The 19,529-nt window shown below is 39.4% G+C and overlaps 1 protein-coding gene across 7 annotated transcripts in view; it reads left to right on the top strand.

The window, feature by feature from the left end:
• Positions 1-19,529, top strand: part of mad1l1 (mitotic arrest deficient 1 like 1) — a 772,508-nt gene that overhangs the window by 393,427 nt on the left and 359,552 nt on the right. For all 7 annotated transcript variants that reach the window (XM_059653949.1, XM_048552091.2, XM_048552089.2 and 4 more), the window contains one exon: positions 17,002-17,206. In XM_059653949.1, the coding sequence (XP_059509932.1) occupies positions 17,002-17,206 (205 nt within the window). The remainder of the gene's footprint in view (positions 1-17,001; positions 17,207-19,529) is intronic.

Genomic DNA, 19,529 nt, shown 5'->3' with positions numbered 1-19,529 from the left:
CATTCTGCCAGACACAGCAGCATCTTTCTCACTCTTTTTCTCTTTTTGTAATGCTGTGTATGTATGTGTGTGTGTGTGTATGTATGTGTGTGTGTGTGTGTGTGTGTGTGTGTGTGTGTGTGTGTGTGCGCGCCTATCTCGCTCGCTCTCTCGCTCTCTTTCTCTCTCACACACACACACACACCCCCTTTCCTCCCCTCTCTTCCCCTTCCTCCTCTCTCTTCTTCCCCTTCCGCTCCTCTCTTCTTCCCTTTCCTCCTCTCTCTTCTTCCTCTTGCCCCCCATCTCCTCTGTCCCTTCCCCTTCCTCCCCTCACTTCTTCCCCTTCCTCCCCCTCTCTTGCCTGCTCAGTTGTGTGTTTTCCTCTCTTTCGTTTTTCTCTCCCTCGTTGTACAGTTTTGTTCTGTCTGAATCTTGCCCCGTATGTAATCATTTAAATGTTATTGATGTTCTTCATGTGTCTTTCTGATGTGATGATTTATTCCAGGGTGCATACAGTGTTTGCTTTGCTAGCCTTTTCAAAGCTTTTTGAAAATGGGATATTTATGCTTTTCAGTACAGTTTAAACTGATATTTCCAGTGCAAAATTTTCGAACATGCTTTCCTTCATCTGAGATGTTTAAGTGACACCTATTTCCCCTGTTCCAGTAGATATTAAAAATCCCATGGCGTCATTCAAAATTTTGGCAGCTTTCCCAATAATTATGCCAAAATTTCTTTTTCAAAAATAGGTTAACTAGCTATTTTTGTCATGGTTAAATGTTAATACAAATGGAGAAATTTGCCACAGATGGGAACCCAGCACAAGTGTTTATTTAATCCAGTATTATTTAAATCTAAGGCTTGGAATTGAATTTGGAAGGCCTCTACTCCCTGAAGACGGACTCACTAGTGTTGAACTGCGCTTAATCTTTCCACTTGAGAACAAAAGTTTGAAACTAGCTCAAATAGAGAAGTTATATATTTCATTACACTGATGGAATCTGTTTTTAAATTCCTTGTAAATCTGAAACCCTGGTTTCATTTCAGCCCGAGAAGATGGGTTGCAAGTGTTCTTAATCTAACAGCTGTCAAGATGCAAAATTAAGTTAGCATTCATATTTCTTCAGAGACTCGGACAGGATCAATAGAAATTTGAAGAGAATCTGTAGTGAATTTGAAAGGTCTTTGTTCTGATTGGCAGCTCTGTCATCTAATTCCCATAAACACGTTCTTTGTATCAAAGAAAAAAAAAGTGCACTTCAAATTAAGTTGCATTTATGTGGAGACTTTAACAGAAAATGTCCTAAAACACTTTGGAGGAGTATTTTTGATAATGATTTGCTGACAAATTGCAGGGGATATTAGGACTGGTTACCAAAAGTTTCATCAAAGATGTAAATTCTAAGGAGGAATTTAAAGCAGGTGAGGCAGGGTAGGGTTCTGGAGAGGTTTATTGAAAGAATTCCTGAGTTTGGGACCTAAGCACTCAATGGAAGAGTTCCTAATGGTGGAGTGAGGATAACGATGAATGTTCACAAGGTCATAATGGACTTGCACTGAGACCTCAGCGTGAAAGGAAGAAACCTTAGATAGTTGTTGAACATCACCACTTTAGCTGCATCATAGGCATGAGATGAAAACGGATGGGTCAAGATAGAGACAGAGAATATAAATGAAATCAATCAATCACTGTAAACAGTCTGAGAGTTATATGGGTAGTTTATGGGTTTCTTAGCCACCTTCTCAACCACGGAATTTTACAGCCTTTAGTAATTGGTAATATGCCTGAACAGTTGATTTCTATACATGTGTTTAACGTGAAACCACTTATTACAATGCACTTTCATTTGTACCTCAATAATAATTAATCACATTCCAAACCAGTTATTTATCCATTTATTTTTTACATAGTCACTTATGTTGTAAATGGGGAAACATTGTAATTTCTGGGCTTGCTCAATGTTTCTTAATCTTGTAATTGTGTTGTTTTATTCTGCATTCATAGAGTAGGCTAAGTAACATGGCAACTATTTTATCAGTGCCTCAGTTATTTGTTGAGTAAATGAACTTCTATAACAATCCATTGACACGAACACAGTCCAGATTGATAGGAGAAGTGGGGCTGTTTTCATGAGAGAATGAGGAGTTTTGATAGGCTCAATATCATGAAGGGGTCATGACAGAGTAGTTGAGGCAGAATCTGTTCCCACTCAAAGGGATTGAAAATGAGAGAGCACTGAGTTAAAGAAATTGGCAAACAAGGTAATTACAGATATGAGAAAATCATAATCCTAACATTCAATGCATGAAAAAAATGAAGTCCGATCTTACAATCAGGTGAAGGCTCGATAATTGCAAACATGCTGACCATTAGGGGAAGTTACGTGATCATCACTTTCATGTGAATAGGATTGTGGGGCTGGAGGTGGGAATCATGAACAAGATGAACTCCAGAGGGCATAAAGGGAGCTAGGACAGAAACTAGAGCAAGAAATGAGTTCATGGCTAGGCAGGGAAGTGCGGTAAGTATGTTTGACCAAACAGGCTAGTGGAAAGCAAGAAAGTGGCTAAGCCAACTGAATGGGATTGTTTAAATCTTAGTTCCCCGAGTATGGAGGGCCTCAGTTAATCTCACGCTATTGTATTATTGCCTTAATATCATCATTGGATGCCGTGTTTCAGAGCAGTATCTGGGCAAATAGAAGAACAAAGAGCAAAGAAAATTACAGTACAGGAACAAGCCCTTCAGCCATCCAAGCCTGCACTGATATGCTGCCCGTCACAACTAAAAACCCCCTTATGGGGACCGTATTCCTCTATTCCCATCCTATTCATATTAGTTAAGACACCCTTTAAAAGCCACTAATAATATCTGCTTCCACTACCTCCCCTAGCAACGAGTTCCAGGCACTCATCACCCTCTGTGTAAAAAACGTGCCTCCTCCATCACCCGTGCCTCTCGCATCTTAAACCCATGTTCCCTGGTAACGGACTCTTCCAGCCTGGGAAAAAGCTTCTAATTGTCCAATCTGTCCATATCCTTCATTATCTTGTAGACCTCTATCAGGCCCCCCTTAACCTCTGTCATTCCAGTGAAAGCGTCCTAAGTTTTTCCAAACTTTTCTCACAGCTAATGCTCTCCGTACCAGGCAACATCCTGGTAAATCTTTTCTGTACTCTGTCCAAAACCACCACATCCTTCTGGTAGTGTGGCAACCAGAATTGAACACACTATTCCAATTGTGGCCTAACTAAGGTTCTGTAAAGCTGCAACATTACCTGCCAATTTTTAAACTCACTGCCCCAGCCAAAGGAGGCAAGCATGTCAAATGCCTTGTTGTCTACCTTTTCCACTTGCGTTGCCACTTTCAGTGACCTGTGTACCTCTACACCCAGATCCCTCTGCCCATCACTACTCTTAAGGGTTCTGCCATTTACTGTGTATTTTCCATCTGGATTAGACCTTCTAAAATGCATTACCTCACATTTTTGCAGATTAAACTCCATCTGCCATCTATCTGTCTAAGTCATCAATTGATCAATATCCTGCTGTATCCTCTGACAGTCCTCATCGCTATCTGCAATTCTACCAACCTTTGCATCATCGGCAAACTTACTAATCAGGCCAGTTACGTTCTCCTGCAATATATATATATATATATATATAGAGTAAACCGCAGAGGTCCCAACGCTGATCGCTGAGGAACGCCATAGCCACAACCCTTCTTTTAGAAATGCATTCTTCCATTGCTACCCTCTGTCTTCTATGACCGAGCCAGTCTTTTACCCATCTTGCAAGCTCACTTTTGACCCCGTGCGACTTTACCTTCTATATCAGAGAGAATCATTCAAACACCATACATCCAGTTGTAGGAGGTCCAATGTAGCCTTTACTGATTTTCTAAGAGCGAGAGAGTTATACAGACATAACAAGCATGTGTTACCGTTCTGTGATTTATTACTATTAGCGTTATTCTGATTTTAATGACTGATTAAATGAACTTGCCAAACCATTGGGTTTCATTAAAATGACGCTGGCTTATCGAGTTTGAATACAATAATAGATTTCCAGTCCAGAGAATCAGGTGGGGAGGGACAGGGAATAGGATTGGTTTTTCTCCTACCATTAATATTGTAAATATTGGCAGATAAGTGTTAATCCTGATCTAGAGTGTGACCCTGGTTCATCTGACATTTTAGGAACAATTTGAACCATATCTAACCAATACTGTACCTTCTCTGAGTGGAGGAGTTATTCAATCTGTATTTTAAACGTGGAGAGATTATTCCTTCAAGTTCATATTTGAAACTTTCTGCCTAGATTACCCTTTCAGATTGAGAGTTCCAGACCTACATCGTATTGTGAGAGAACAAATTACTCTTCCTCAACTCTTGTCTCATTACTTTAAATCTCTGCTGCCTGGTATTGACCCCCTCTGCTCCGGGAAATGATCCCATCAGTTACCTCGGCCACTTTCCTGCCTGCTACTAGCCCATCAGGTCAGACTTGTATTAATGCAACCTTTTGCTGAGCCATGAACTCAGATCTTTCTCTAGTTTCTCCCCTATCTTGCCTTATACCCTCTCTGAGCTCATCATATTGATGACCATTATTGTAAATGTTTACAACAAAATGTGAAGGCCACTCAGCCTAGTCACAATTTAACTCCACGATGGCTGATCTGGCCCTCAAATTCATTTCTACACCATTTGATGCTTATCTGCTGGTATACCCAGGAACAGGATGAGACCATTCAGTCCCTCAAGCTAGTTTCTTCATTCACTTGTGCTAGGCAATTTGAAAACTGGAGTTGAAGGGACAAAATTTGTCTACGAAGTGGAGATGAGACTTTCGTGCATGTTATGATAGTGCACTGCTTGGGTGAAGCATCGCATTGGTTTGTTTCATTGGAAAGCAAGTGATGGAGTGAGAAATGAGCTGAACAGAAACTGCCCAGTTTATTGATCAGTTCTCTGACTGTGACGTATCAAAGAGTCCTTGACACTTGTTTCTGGACCAAATATTGCTTCTCTCTGAATGGGGCTTGAACCCACAACCTCTGGCTTAGGAGGCTAATGCCTTATCTCTCAGGTCATTGGGGTTGTTCAAGATAGTGGTTTGATGGTTGCAACTTGACTTTTGGCCTCTGTGTAATGGCTGCCAATTTTGAGACCTTTTTTTGTGAATTGGCCCTTCCTTTTCATGAGCATTTCAATTGGATCAGTTCCAGGAATGAGCTGACTGGATCAGGATTTATTTTTCATGTCTGTACTTAATGCTGTGATGTATCGGTTGCATGTGCGAATCAATTGTCTTTCCATGAGATTTTTTGCTCGTCCTGACATTTTATTTTTGGTGATTTCCCAGATTCCTGGCCACCTGTTTAATGTTGTTGTCGAACCACGTTTCACTTCTCATTACATCAATCACTGTAAGGCCACCTCTGGTCATTTCCATGGATCACACAGTACCCCCATCATCCTTGTACATTCCAGCTCTACCTTCTGAATCCAATCCCAGTGTAATTAGTGGAGGTCCACAAAGTGCAGTCCTGGGGCCTCTGTCATATATCGTCTTTATTTATAACTTTGAGAAAAGTGTAGTGGCCCTAAATTTTCTGATGACACAGAAATTGGGGGTGCATGTGGCGATGTGGGCATGAGGAATCTCCAAGGGGATATAGTTGATTGAGTGAGTGGGCAAAAAGCTTCGGAGATGGAGTTTAGTGTAGGAAAGTGAGAGTTACTTTGCAGGGAATAATTGAAAGGCAGTTAGTTATTTAAATGGAGAGAGACTCCAAAAAAGTGTAATGCAGAGGATCTGGGTGATTTTGTGCATAAAACACAAAGGTAGGATCCAGGTACAACAAGTAATTAAGAAGGCAAATGGATCTAGCATTGGCTAGTTCACTGAAAGTATTTGAAGAGGAGGTGGATACATTTTTGAAATATGAAGGAGTTGAGTGCTGACAGGAACTGGTGCAAAAGAGGATTTGAGGCCTGGGGCAGATCAGCCAAGATATGTTGAGTGGCCAGGCTTGAGGGCTTTGATGGTCTACTCCTGCTCCTGTTTTTTACAATCTTTAGGTGTAACTCAAGTACTCAAAGGGGAATTAAATTATGTAAAAAGACATAATGGAAAAAGACACAACTACTTTATGACAATACCTTTAATAAAGTCATCCTAAGAAGCTCCACAGGACTATTAACAAGCTGAATTTGAAAATGAACCACATCTGAAATCAGAAATATTTGCTATAACTTGGATCAAGAAATAGGTTTCATGGAATGTTAGAAAAGAGGATAGAGAGAGAGAGAGAGACCAACTGTGGCAATAATAATAAAAAATTACAAGAGGGTAATTTGAAAAAAGTAGCAATAACTTCACAGTGGAATCCTAAGAAAACCCAGGACAGTTAATGAAGACATTCCACATTTGAATTAGAATTGTAATGAATCCAGATGAAAATAATCCCAGATGTAAATAGTCTGAGTCACGTTTTAGTACCATTGCTTGTTTAACTGTTCATCCAAAAAATTAATTTTACATAAAAAGACACTCAACACAAAAGTGTTTTACACTGAAGTGATTAAATTGTTATTGGATGAATTTTGTCAGTTAATTTTCTAAGTTCATTACATTGAAAGACCTCTTAGTTGGCATCAATCTGAAATATTAATCAGAGGACCCAGGACGATTTTTGTGCGGAACAGCAATGTCATCTTCCACTGCAACATGAGATGCATTTTTGATGCTTGATAGAGCACTCCTGACCTAGGGACATCTGATGTTGTCCAAGGTGGAAAGCAAATAATTTCCCAATACTAAGGTCCCTTACCTTGAATGTTAAAAATACTCATGTTACCATTTCATCTATTCCATCTTGAGAAAACTCTGATATTGATTCCTGCATGTTGACCTGAGTAACAGTAGACATCCAATAATTTATAATGGTAATTAAGTGTAACAGATCATCCCTCAACTCTCTCTCTGCATTATGTCTTCTGGCAATATTGACCTTTATTAGTTATTACATTACATCTGACAGGGACTTGTGTATTTGCTGTGCCATACATCAGATTATAATTATCATTTTTTCATCAGACATTAACACAAATATATTCCTATTCTGAAAATTATGGACTGGTATACAACATGTGAGTAGCAGAGCACACTATACAATTTTATTTGTACGCAGATATCCCCACATTCCTGTCATTCACAATCAACTTGTCACCTGCTTTGTTGTTTGTTATTCAACAACAACAATTTTCATCTTGAAATTGAAAATATTTAATGATTGCCAAAGTGATCTCCTCAGGGGACCAAACTGAGAAAGGTGAAATGACACCCATCTGGAGCAGGTAAGACTTCTGGCACAGAAGGAAAAAACAAAATGATAACAGAGTACAAGAAAACATTTTGAATCTGGAACCATTTGTTGTACATTTTAAAAATCATAGGCAACTATTCCAAGATGAGCACAAAGGTGGCTTAATGAACTCTGAATTTCAGTCAAATGGCAAAATTTTAGCTTTTCAAGCTTTCATTTTTTTCTTGGCATTTACACTTGTGATTGGGTGAAATGGCCAAACTTTTAAATTCCCACTGATAAATAAAAATATGACTTTCTCAGTCTATTTATTGCATTTCTTGATGTCTTATATGTGCAGAAGGCTGCCTCTGGTTCCAAAACATCAATTAAATTCAAACTGCCAAATATCAGATAATTTAAGTGGCAGGTAAAAGAATAGATTCATTTCAGCGTCGTCTTCTCTGAGAAACTAAAACTGAATTTCATTACAGTTCATGTAGCAGCTATCTGCTTTCATCTTGGTGGGAAAAATTATCTTCACATTTTTAAAAATTAATTGCAAAGATATGAGGATTTCTGTCTTCCCTTCAGAATGGAACTTTAATCTCTTATTTCATCAACTTGTACATGCACAGATTTAGACAATTATGGGTGGCATCAATAAAAACGGCTTTTCTTTTAACAGGAAGGCTGAGTGAATTATGGATGTTGCTTGTTGGTCAAGCTTATTACATATGCTATCAAGAGAGTTATTCTGAGATCACAATGCAGTTTTCCTTTGGAAATATTGTCTGTTCTAAATTTCATAGAGCATTGCCATTTTTATTTTCCCTTTCATTTCTAATTTAAACAGTAGAAAATATATTCAGAATTTTGCTGAATGGGTTACTTTGCAGACTCACTGGAAACATTAAAATGCTGAAACAAACATTCTGCTGCATCATTTGAATTCAAAGAAGTTAATTCCCAGGACTTCATTGAAATCATTTTGTGCTCCTGTTGAAAGCCTGGACTAAACGTCATGTCTATGTACCTCATAGCTTAGGTTAATTTTCGTATGTGTAATCAAGGGTCAATTGACAGGGACAATGGTTGCATGTTGAATATAATTCAAAAGCTTCCTCTTAATAACAGTTGTAAAGTTGTCCCTGCAAGGTTTTATGTTGATTAAGCTTTTCCATAATTTTGAACTCCATATTTCTTGAACCTAGTTTTGATGATTCCACAGGCATGCATAATTTAAAGTATCACCATCAACCTCCAGGAGCTGATTGTTCACCAGAAACAAAATGAGACCAACTGTATAAATGCTGTAGCTGCACCAGGTTAGAGGCGAGAAATTCTGAAGCAAGAAACATCATGCCTGACTCCCCAAGCCTGTGCACCATCCACCAAGGCACAGTTCAGGCGTGTGATGGAATATTCACCACTTGCCTAGATGACTGACGTTCGAATAACCCTCAAGATGCTCAGTGTTATTCAGAACAAAGCAACATGCTTTATTAGCACCCTGTCCGTCACCTTCAATGATGCCTGTCTTAACCAATGATGTACAGTGCAGCGGCATGTATCGTCTATACAATGCAATGCAACAACTGTGAAGACTCCTTCAGCAGCATCTTCCAAACCCGTAACCTCTACCACCAGCAAAGACAAGGGCACCAGTGACACAGGAGCAGAGCCACATGTTAATTCCCTTCCAAGGCGCACCTTTTCCTGACTTGCAGCTATATTTTGGTTACTTCACTGTTGCTGGGTCAAAATCCTGGAACTCCCTCCTTAAGGGGACTGTGGATGCACCTACCTCTCATGGACAACACCAGTTCAAGAATATAATAAAATGTGAGGCTGGATGAACACAGCAGGCCAAGCAGCATCTCAGGAGCACAAAAGCTGACGTTTCGGGCCTGGACCCTTCATCAGAGAGGGGGATGGGGGGAGGGAACTGGAATAAATAGGGAGAGAGGGGGAGGCGGACCGAAGATGGAGAGTAAAGAAGATAGGTGGAGAGGGTGTAGGTGGGGAGGTAGGGAGGGGATAGGTCAGTCCAGGGAAGACGGACAGGTCAAGGAGGTGGGATGAGGTTAGTAGGTAGCTGGGGGTGCGGCTTGGGGTGGGAGGAAGGGATGGGTGAGAGGAAGAACCGGTTAGGGAGGCAGAGACAGGTTGGACTGGTTTTGGGATGCAGTGGGTGGGGGGGAAGAGCTGGGCTGGTTGTGTGGTGCAGTGGGGGGAGGGGATGAACTGGGCTGGTTTAGGGATGCAGTGGGGGAAGGGGAGATTTTGAAACTGGTGAAGTCCACATTGATACCATATGGCTGCAGGGTTCCCAGGCGGAATATGAGTTGCTGTTCCTGCAACCTTCGGGTGGCATCATTGTGGCAGTGCAGGAGGCCCATGATGGACATGTCATCAAGAGAATGGGAGGGGGAGTGGAAATGGTTTGCGACTGGGAGGTGCAGTTGTTTGTTGCGAACTGAGCGGAGGTGTTCTGCAAAGCGGTCCCCAAGCCTCCGCTTGGTTTCCCCAATGTAGAGAAAGCCGCACCGGGTACAGTGGATGCAGTATATCACATTGGCAGATGTGCAGGTGAACCTCTGCTTAATGTGGAATGTCATCTTGGGGCCTGGGATGGGGGTGAGGGAGGAGGTGTGGGGACAAGTGTGGCATTTCCTGCGGTTGCAGGGGAAGGTGCCGGGTGTGGTGGGGTTGGAGGGCAGTGTGGAGCGAACAAGGGAGTCACGGAGAGAGTGGTCTCTCCGGAAAGCAGACAGGGGTGGGGATGGAAAAATGTCTTGGGTGGTGGGGTCGGATTGTAAATGGCGGAAGTGTCGGAGGATAATGCGTTGTATCCGGAGGTTGGTAGGGTGGTGTGTGAGAACGAGGGGGATCCTCTTGGGGCGGTTGTGGCGGGGGCGGGGTGTGAGGGATGTGTCGCGGGAAATGCGGGAGACGCGGTCAAGGGCGTTCTCAATCACCGTGGGGGGGAAGTTGCGGTCCTTAAAGAAGGCAGTTTACTAGCAACTCTCGAGCAGTTAGGGATGGGCAGTAGGCCTAGCCAGTAATGTCGACTTCACATAAATTAATGAAAATAAATTTTACAAAATAAGCATCAAGGACAGAAATAGGAATAAGTTTACATTCTTCGTGGGTTTTTGCAACCTGTCTTAAGGCATTTGTGAGGACATAGGTGCCCTTTTAAAGTCATCATTGAAGGCAAAATGTAATTGGAAATGCAAGCTTTTCAGTTCATACACATCGTGATTAAATAATGCTAACAAATGCATTATTTCTGAGACATCAGACACTTTTGTTTATAATGGTGGTATTGTCTGTCAAGAATGTCAGTTAGGGCCATTTGAAGGGTAGTTAGAGAGAAAAAGAAAAAAAACTGCATGGCGTTTTTCATGCCTTCAGGATATTTCAAAGCATTTTGCAGCCAATGAATTACTTCTCAAATGTTGTTACTGTTGCTTTCTAAACTATCATCACAATTCAAACCAAGATTAACGACAAAGTCGTAGAGGAAACTGCAAATTTTCATCTGCGGTTATCACATTCTCAATGGAAATAACTTTATAATCACATTGTGGATATGGGAGATTGGAGACCTTGATACGAACTTCTTATTTATAATACTGTGTGACAGCTTGCCATTCTAAGGGATGAAAATTCCAGCCATCATCTACTCCCTGCTGACCCCTGTATTCGAAGTCCCAGAGTTATTGATAGATAATGGTGGTGATCTCTCAGATATTTAATCGCTTCATTGAGAGGTTTTGAGAGGTGCGATATAAATCCAAAGTTTTTTTGAATAATCATTAATTTTGCAATTTGCTACAAACAAAGCTGGTCTTTATAACTCATTGCAATGTTCAAAAAATTGGCGTCGACAGAAGTTTGTAAAATCTTTCTTTGACTTCTTCAGCAGTACCATTCAGAAAGCACTGCAAAGGAAACAAAACAGATTACTGTTAAAATAATTGACGCAAGGTCATCATTTAAGTCTCGGATTCAAATGATTTTGTTCTTTTGGTGCTACATTGTAATGTTCAGAGTTAATAATTTGTGTAAAAGGTGTATTTGTATTTCAGAAAGCTGTTGTTAGCAACCAAATATTCAAGCGTATCCAAATGTAAGTGGCAGAATAGAATCTATTTGCATCAAGAATTGTGTTGTTTGTAACAACTTAACTAGCCTGAGGCCTTTTATTTAGCAGTGCTGAGTGAAATAAGGGGAGTAGCAGGTGAAAAAAAACTGAGTAAAACAGAGGAAAATAAATCTCAAGGGTTTGCTCAATTTTTTTCTTCTTACCTGTTGACAAGATCACTGTAATTCAATCTGCAGTTGCATTTAAGCAAGATGAGACATTCTCTGCCTAATGTGTGCAAAACAAGTGCATCAATCCCACAGTAGAGCACCCAATGGCTTATTTAGTGTGTGCAGACCATCTTGTAAAATATGCACCATGTAGTGCATGTAGCCAGACATGTAAGATGGCCAGTCTTGTACAATACTTCACCTTAGGCTCAGCTACAGCCTTTTGCTGATATGACTTTAACAAGAAGTCCAAACAGGAATTAACAGAAGGTTAATCACTATCAGAGTTTTATCCCCGGGGCTGGAAAAAGAAACCAGCATTATACATCCTCCCTTTCTCCGATATTGTTATCAAAGAAAGTTCTTAAATCTTGCTCATACCTATAAGCTTCCTTTCTGGCGGCTTACTGGACCCCTTTTACATGTCAAGTCTCGAACCCTGAAGAGAGTGAATCGGTTGATGACTGTAGCAGATCTCTTAATAATTGGCTGTCATTTGGTTAGCATCAATCAGTGTCTTTCCTGGTCATGGATGCATATCTCAGCACAATCTGTGATGTTTTAAACAAATTAATAGTGGCCCTTTACCTAGAGGTTTGAAATGGCTGCATGCTTGTTTAAGAAAATTTTCAATAGCATTCCTTCATAATTTACTACAAATACTGGTGATTGACTTCAACATATTTGTGTTCACAGTGAGTGGATGTTGTTAGGTGGTTAAGTGTTGATATCATTGACATGTCTTACCCATATTAAATTAATGAGTTGAACTGAAAAGTGTGCATAGTCCTTTTGACTGGATTCTCTTTCACAATGATTGTTAAATTTCTTCATAAAGTTGGTCTGAATAATGCATTCCTTTAGCCCTGAGGGTAGTCAGATTCCAGCTATTTCAAAAGAATGATGAAGTGATTATTTTGTAACTTTTTTAAAAAAGGAGCAGTAAATGTTATTATACAACTAATTCCAAATTTATTGTATAATAATGACTGCAATTCAAAATAATTAATTAGCTTTGGAGACATCTAGGGTATTGTGAGATTGTTATGTTTGCTAACTTGAGGGGAAATTCTTTGGACAATTTCGTAGCTGTCTCCCAAATTGCCTTTCTCTCCCAAAAAAAGCTACTTTTCTAAGTTAACTCCAAACCATTCTGCTCTTGTAGATTGCTGCATGGGAATGTCATTTGCAAAGAGCTGGCCTCCCAGGTTTGTTGCAAAAATGGTATACCTGTTTAGCCTATCAATTGTCTCCCTTGATAGCTTTCAAAATCTGTAGCTTTAGAACATCAAGGTCAAAAAGCTTTTTCTGAAATGACCTCCAGTAGGGCCCTGTTTTCCAGGGATATCAGTTTGTGTAACTGCCTGCATATTGTATTAGGGATCTTAAGTCAGATGGGCATTTATTTATTCAGTTTTCCAGCAAAACAATTGAATCCCTGCCTTTGTTTGAAACTGCTGTACATACAAGTTACTCTGAGCTTCCTCGCTGACATCGTCCACTTGACCACTTGGTATTGTTAGAATGTAAATTCTCCTTCATCATACCAAAAGAGAGACCTGAAATATAGTTCAAGTTAACAAAAGTCTTAACATTGCATTTTTGTTGATATTGAGAAAGAACTCTTAATTTTGCTTCCAGTTACTGTACTTAGCATATAATACCAGGTATAATATTTTGAAACACAACTTTATTAGAAATAACAAAGTTTGGAGCTCATTCACCGCCCTACAACATGTCAAATTGGTAATAGAAATGCTCTAACCCTCCACTACCTATTTCTTCTCTTTTTGAACAGTGGATTTTAGTGTCAGTTGTGAAGTAAACTAAATCTCAATAAATATTTTCTTATTATTTGTTGTGAATTTGGGTTTTGAGTTATGGCCATTCTATGTCTGAAATTAATAATTAACTTGTGATTATTTCTGTAGCCATGGTGATCTGTTTTAAAACAGTTCTTTGAGCACAGTGCTCCTAAGATGCTGCTTGGCCTGCTGTGTTCATCCAGCTCCACTCTTCGTTATCTCAGATTCTCCAGCATCTGCAGTTCCCATTATCTCTTTATTAGAAATAATAATTTTACCAATACTAAGTTGATTATAAAGGTTCAAATATCTTTAGAAATTATTTCTAATGTAATAAAAGAAATTTGTTGTGTAATCATCACTAACTCCCTTCCCCTGCTAGTGTTTTTGGTATTACTGCCGCATTGGATGTCTTAGACTTGAGATGCATACGTTGTAAGATCAGCTGGCAGTAGCCAACTTATTCTACTTGCACTTAAGCTGTGTTGTCTCCACTATACCCCACTATCCAATTGTATAGTAGGAGCTCAAAAATTAATGTTGTCTTTTGTAAATTTAGGCTTCATAATAAAAAGAATAGCAAGTACCAACATGGATTTGAGCCAGTAATTCAATCTTCTGACTCTGTTGACACTCATAAATTACTTGAGCCGAGCTTTTGCTGTTTGACGTCACCCGAATTGCTCAGTTGAATTACTGCCTTGTATGTTGCTGCCAACTATTTATTATCTTACATATCTAAACTACACAGTTATAAATAATGCTAACACTATAATCTGTTTGTCAACATTCACCGCCCTACAACATGTCAAATTGGTAATAGAAATGCTCTAACCCTCCACTACCTATTTCTTCTCTTTTTGAACAGTGGATTTTAGTGTCAGTTGTGAAGTAAACTAAATCTCAATAAATATTTTCTTATTATTTGTTGTGAATTTGGGTTTTGAGTTATGGCCATTCTATGTCTGAAATTAATAATTAACTTGTGATTATTTCTGTAGCCATGGTGATCTGTTTTAAAACAGTTCTTTAGACCCTGACTTAAGAGTGAATTAACATTCCGGCTTATTTTGTTTTCCTCTGTGTTGACCTCTGAGGTCTCTGCATGGCAGCAGCTTCTAGAAGTGGAAGTCAGTGCTGTGAATAGCATCAGTGTGTGGATCCTTATTGGTGATAATGGGAACTGCAGATGCTGGAGAATCCAAGACAATAAAATGTGAGGCTGGATGAACACAGCAGGCCCAGCAGCATCTCAGGAGCACAAATGCTGATGTTTTGGGCCTAGACCCTTCATCAGACCCTTCACCCTCTGATGAAGGGTCTAGGCCCGAAAAGTCAGCTTTTGTGCTCCTGAGATGCTGCTGGGCCTGCTGTGTTCATCCAGCCTCACATTTTATTGCTGTGGATCCTTATTGCAGTGTCTACAGTTTACAGGGAAAAAAAACTGGAATGAATGGGTTTTCTGCATCACTAATGGATTTTTGTTTCTTTTCCCATCCAGCAGGATAAGTAATAGGGTCTCAAGTTCATTTCCCATCCAGCAGGCTAAATAATAGGGTCTCAAGTTCATTGGAGATTTTTTAAGCCTGAGGAAGATACCTGTATCTTAGGGAGACTTTTGGTTTCAGATTTTATTTTGAGGGAGCAGTCATTGAGTTTTACAGCAAGGAAAAAGACACTTCAGTCCAAGTCGTCCATGCTGACCCGATATCCTAATGAAGGTAGTCCCATTTGCCAGCATCTAGCCCATATCTCTCTCAACCCTTCCTATTCATGTACACATCCAGATGGCTTTTAAACATTGTAATTGTATCAGCCTCTACCACTTCCACTGGTAGCTCATTTCATACATGCACCATCCCCTGCGTGAAAAAAAATTGCCCCTTAGTTTCCTTTTATATATTTCCCTACTCTCCTTAACCCTATGCCCTACTAATTTTAGACTGACCTATCTTGTGAAAAAGACCTTGGCTAGCCACCCTATCAATGTCCCTCATGATTTTCTACATCTCTCTTAAGGTTACCTCTCAATCTTCAATGCTCTATGGATAATAGCCCCAACCTATTTAGCCTCTCCCTATGGCTTAAAGCTCCAACCCCAGCAACATTCTTGTAAATCTTCTTGTTATCCTTTCAATTTTACCAACATCTTTCCTGTAGCAGGTCCTGTGTAATCTTTGGAATAGAATGACCGTGTACACTCTGAGAGGGAAGGTTGTATGGTGAACTAGGTTGCTTTGGAGTGAGGAGCTAATATTAGTCGCAGACCAGAAGTATTGGGATGAAGCACTTAAGAGGTTACTTGAAGCTGAGTACATTGAAACTTCGGTGTATGAAAGCTTCAAGAAGAAGGTATCTGCACTTCCAGTTTAAAACTTTAAGTCACAAGTTACTTAAGCCGACCGAGGTGTTAGATACAAGGACTCTGATATGAATATTGCATGATTGCAGACTGGCCAGGGTGTCTTTTGGGTACTATACAAAAGCTTTTTGCTACTTTCATTTTATAAAAGTTTGCTTTGGGATTAATAGGATTATGCTTTACTGTGTGTTGAAAAAAATCTTTGAATTTGTATTGTGAGTAGATGGTTTGGTTATTTTGATTTTATCCTCATTTATTTTCTCAAACTCCTGTTTTATCATTAAAATAAAATCAGAAGCATTGCGTGCCTATTTTTCAACAAGAGATCACTTTCTTAAAACCGAAAGAAATACAAGTATGATCTATCAAGCTAGGCTCCTGTCTAAGGTCTGACTTATCCTGTAGTAACATCAGCTGCGATACTAACACAGTATCACACTCGGCTCTGTTAAAGAGTGTTCTGCCGACTAAGAGGAATTACAAATGCAAAGAAAGATTTGAAATGCTCAGGATTTTTTACTAAAATGGAACAAAATAATTCCTCTCATCAAATAATCTTTTAAGACTTTAATATTTGGCTGAGGGATCTGCAATGAAGGAACATAAATATGAGCTGTTGATGCTGTTCCATTTATGTGGCATTTTTCAAATACTCTAACGTGTACTTAAAAAAAAATGCATGCAAAATGAGAATTTTTTGGAAGAGATAAACAAACTCTTTGTTGGAGGTATGTAGTTTTTTTTGGAGATGATGTTATTTTGCCTAGTGAGGGAATTTCAGAATGAATATTAATGACTGATCGTGGCCAATCTATGTAATAACACTTGCAGAACAGTGCATTTACAGTTAACTGTGGCTTTCCTTGCTAGAGATAATGTTTTGAATTGTGTTAATGTGTAAGACATAATTTTTTAATGCAGAATGATAATGCTTTGGGAGCCTATCAAATGGGTTTAAGCAATACTTGTACAGTTATTCTTATTCTAGTTTGAACTGTTATATGTAGTCAGCTTCAATGAGATTCATAATGAGTGGGTTAAGCGATTAGAGTTGATTAATAAATGAGAAGTAACTCTGACCATGTAATGTTTGTGATTCTTTTGAACTGCTAACTTTGAGACATAGTTGTTTTGAAAATATAGATGTTTATGCTGTGGCATCAAATTTGAGATTCTCATCCTTGTAATACTAATTAGGAGACGTCCTGCCTTTCAGGGTGATTATGATCCCACCAAAACAAAGGTGCTTCACTTGAGTATGAACCCTTGCAGTCTGGCGAAGGAGCATCACATCACAGAGCAGAAGAGCCTAAAGGAAGAATGTGAGCGTCTCCGAGAACGGGTGCGGATTCTGGAAGAGGGCACAGATCCTGAACAGTTGGGGTCACGAACCAATCTGCCATCGTCTCAGGAAATTGCAGGTATCTTTAAACCTGAGTGGGAATATCAGCCCCTCTATTGCTGAAACCATCATGCTGTTTTTAACTACCAGAATTTACTGATCCAGTGTTCTGCTGGCCAGCCTTGCATCTACTACCCTCTGCTTGGACTCATTCAAAACTCAAGTGCCTGTTCCATCAATTATGCCTTGTCTTGTACTGGCTATATGTTCAGCAAGACCTTAATTCATATTCTTATCTTTTTGTTCACGTCTTGCCATGGCCTTTCCCTTCCCTGACTGTAATATCTTTGAGCTCTTTCACTTTGGTCAATTCTAGCTTCTTGGGCATCTCAAATTTCTTTCGCTTTACCATTGGCAGCTACGCCTTGAGATACTTGGGACCTGTTCTCTGCAATTTAATCCTTAAAGCTCTACCTTTGTACCTGCCTTTCCTTCTTGATGGTCCTTAAAACTTGCCTTTTCCTAATGTTTTCATATGTGCAGTTCATATGTTGTCTGGTTACGCCCATGTGAATCATATGATTGAAGGAGTCCGTTCAGCCTATTCGTTTCACACTGCATCTCTGTAAGAGCAATTCAACTAGCTCTACTCTTGTTCATTTTTCCCATGTCCAAGCAAGTATTTTCCAGTATCCATTGCACTTTTTTTTAAACCAGTGCTGCCACCCTGTAATGATTTTGTGCCTCTCTGTTCTTGCACTTGCTTTAAATTCTGCTCCTTGTTTCATATTGCCTGTCTTCATTGTTCCTTTCAAAATGTATCGCTTCACACTTCCTTCCATTAAATTTTATTTACCATGTGTCTGCACATTCTGCCAGTCAATTTCCTCTTGAATCTGTCACTATCCTTTTCACAGTTCACAATATTTTGAAACTTTGCATACTCAGAAACTTTTGAAAAAGTGCAAGTTGTTAATGCATTATCAAGACATGCAGCTGTCCTCATACTAATTCCTTGGGTAACAGTCTATATATCTCTTTCTCGTCTGAACATTTTGGAATGTTCTTACACTGCCAGAAAAAGGATACAGAATGAGAATTTTTTTTGGAAGAGATGATCCAACTCTTAGTTGAATATGTAGGTTTTATTTGGAGAAAACATTAGTTGGCCGAAAGAGGGAATTTCAGAATGAGGGAACTGTATGGTTTTACCAACGGCGAAATCTTCCTGTCTGTTGCCTTTGGTATGACTGTGATATCAATGAATGACCATAGCCAATCTGTCTTAACACTTGCAGAACAGTGAATTTACAGTTTATTACTAAAGGTAGCCTTTTGAATTCTTTGGTGTGTCAATATGTAAGACATTGTTTTTTTAATACAGAATGATAATGCATTGGGAGCTTACCAAATCAGTTTAGGCAATACTTTTACAGTTATTATAATTGAAACTGTTATAGGGGTAGTCAGCATAAATGAGATTCTATTTAAACGCATGTTGGTGTTAATATCCATGCTTGTACCTTCATTTTGATGTTAGCAGTGGATGAATTGTAAATATTGGGAAGACACTCTTTCAGGGTGGCAGTTCGATTTAGCTCTTTGCTGCTGCAGAGTGACGGATCAGTTCCTCTGACACTAATTTGTTCAATCTTGGCTACTAGGTTAGAGGCGGGTATTTTCCTTTTAGGCCACTCTCCCAGGGCTACTGTTGGATGATGGAGAACAACGTTGTAAGAGACTTGAGAGTAGATTAATGCATTGCTTCTTGAGCAATACAGAGTAACCCAGAAGGTCTAATGAGAGGAAATCCGAGAAAATATGATGCATTGAACAACCCACCCAACCCCCCCCCCCCAAATTATTCAATAAATTGTCTTCTGCTACAGAACTTCTGTATTTTCTATTCAATTCTCCCAAGATCAGAGTTATGCAAATGGAATGAGATGACTTGACACCTGAATGCTTGTTTTGTCAAGTTGCACTATTGTTGTGGTAATGGAGATGGCAGCGAATGTTATCAGCACCATTCAGAATACTAGTGTGCAGCAGAAATTGATGTGTATGCATTTTTTAAAAAAGAAATAAACAATTAATTGCTCATCCTGAAGGTTTAAACTGATTAACAGAAAATCCTCTGGAAAGAGCTCATATTTTATGATCTGTTTTTCAGAAGCTCTATTGAAATAGAGTTAATCAGCACTGCAACATGGTCTTTAGAATTCACCTTGTTAAACAACAATGCACATTAAAACAAGCAGATTTGCATAATTATAATAAACAGCTTAAAGTTTTGAACAAAAAGAAAATTGGAAGAGCAGTACAGAACTCGTACAGGCAAACTGTATACGCATGATCAAGGATTTAGAAAATTGTCACTGCTTAAGGTTCTATTTTGCTTT

Source organism: Stegostoma tigrinum, chromosome 23, assembly GCF_030684315.1.
Source record: "Stegostoma tigrinum isolate sSteTig4 chromosome 23, sSteTig4.hap1, whole genome shotgun sequence".
Classification (NCBI taxonomy): Eukaryota; Metazoa; Chordata; class Chondrichthyes; order Orectolobiformes; family Stegostomatidae; genus Stegostoma; species Stegostoma tigrinum.
Note: the sequence above shows the minus strand (reverse complement) of the source record. Positions and strands in the feature narration are given on the sequence as shown.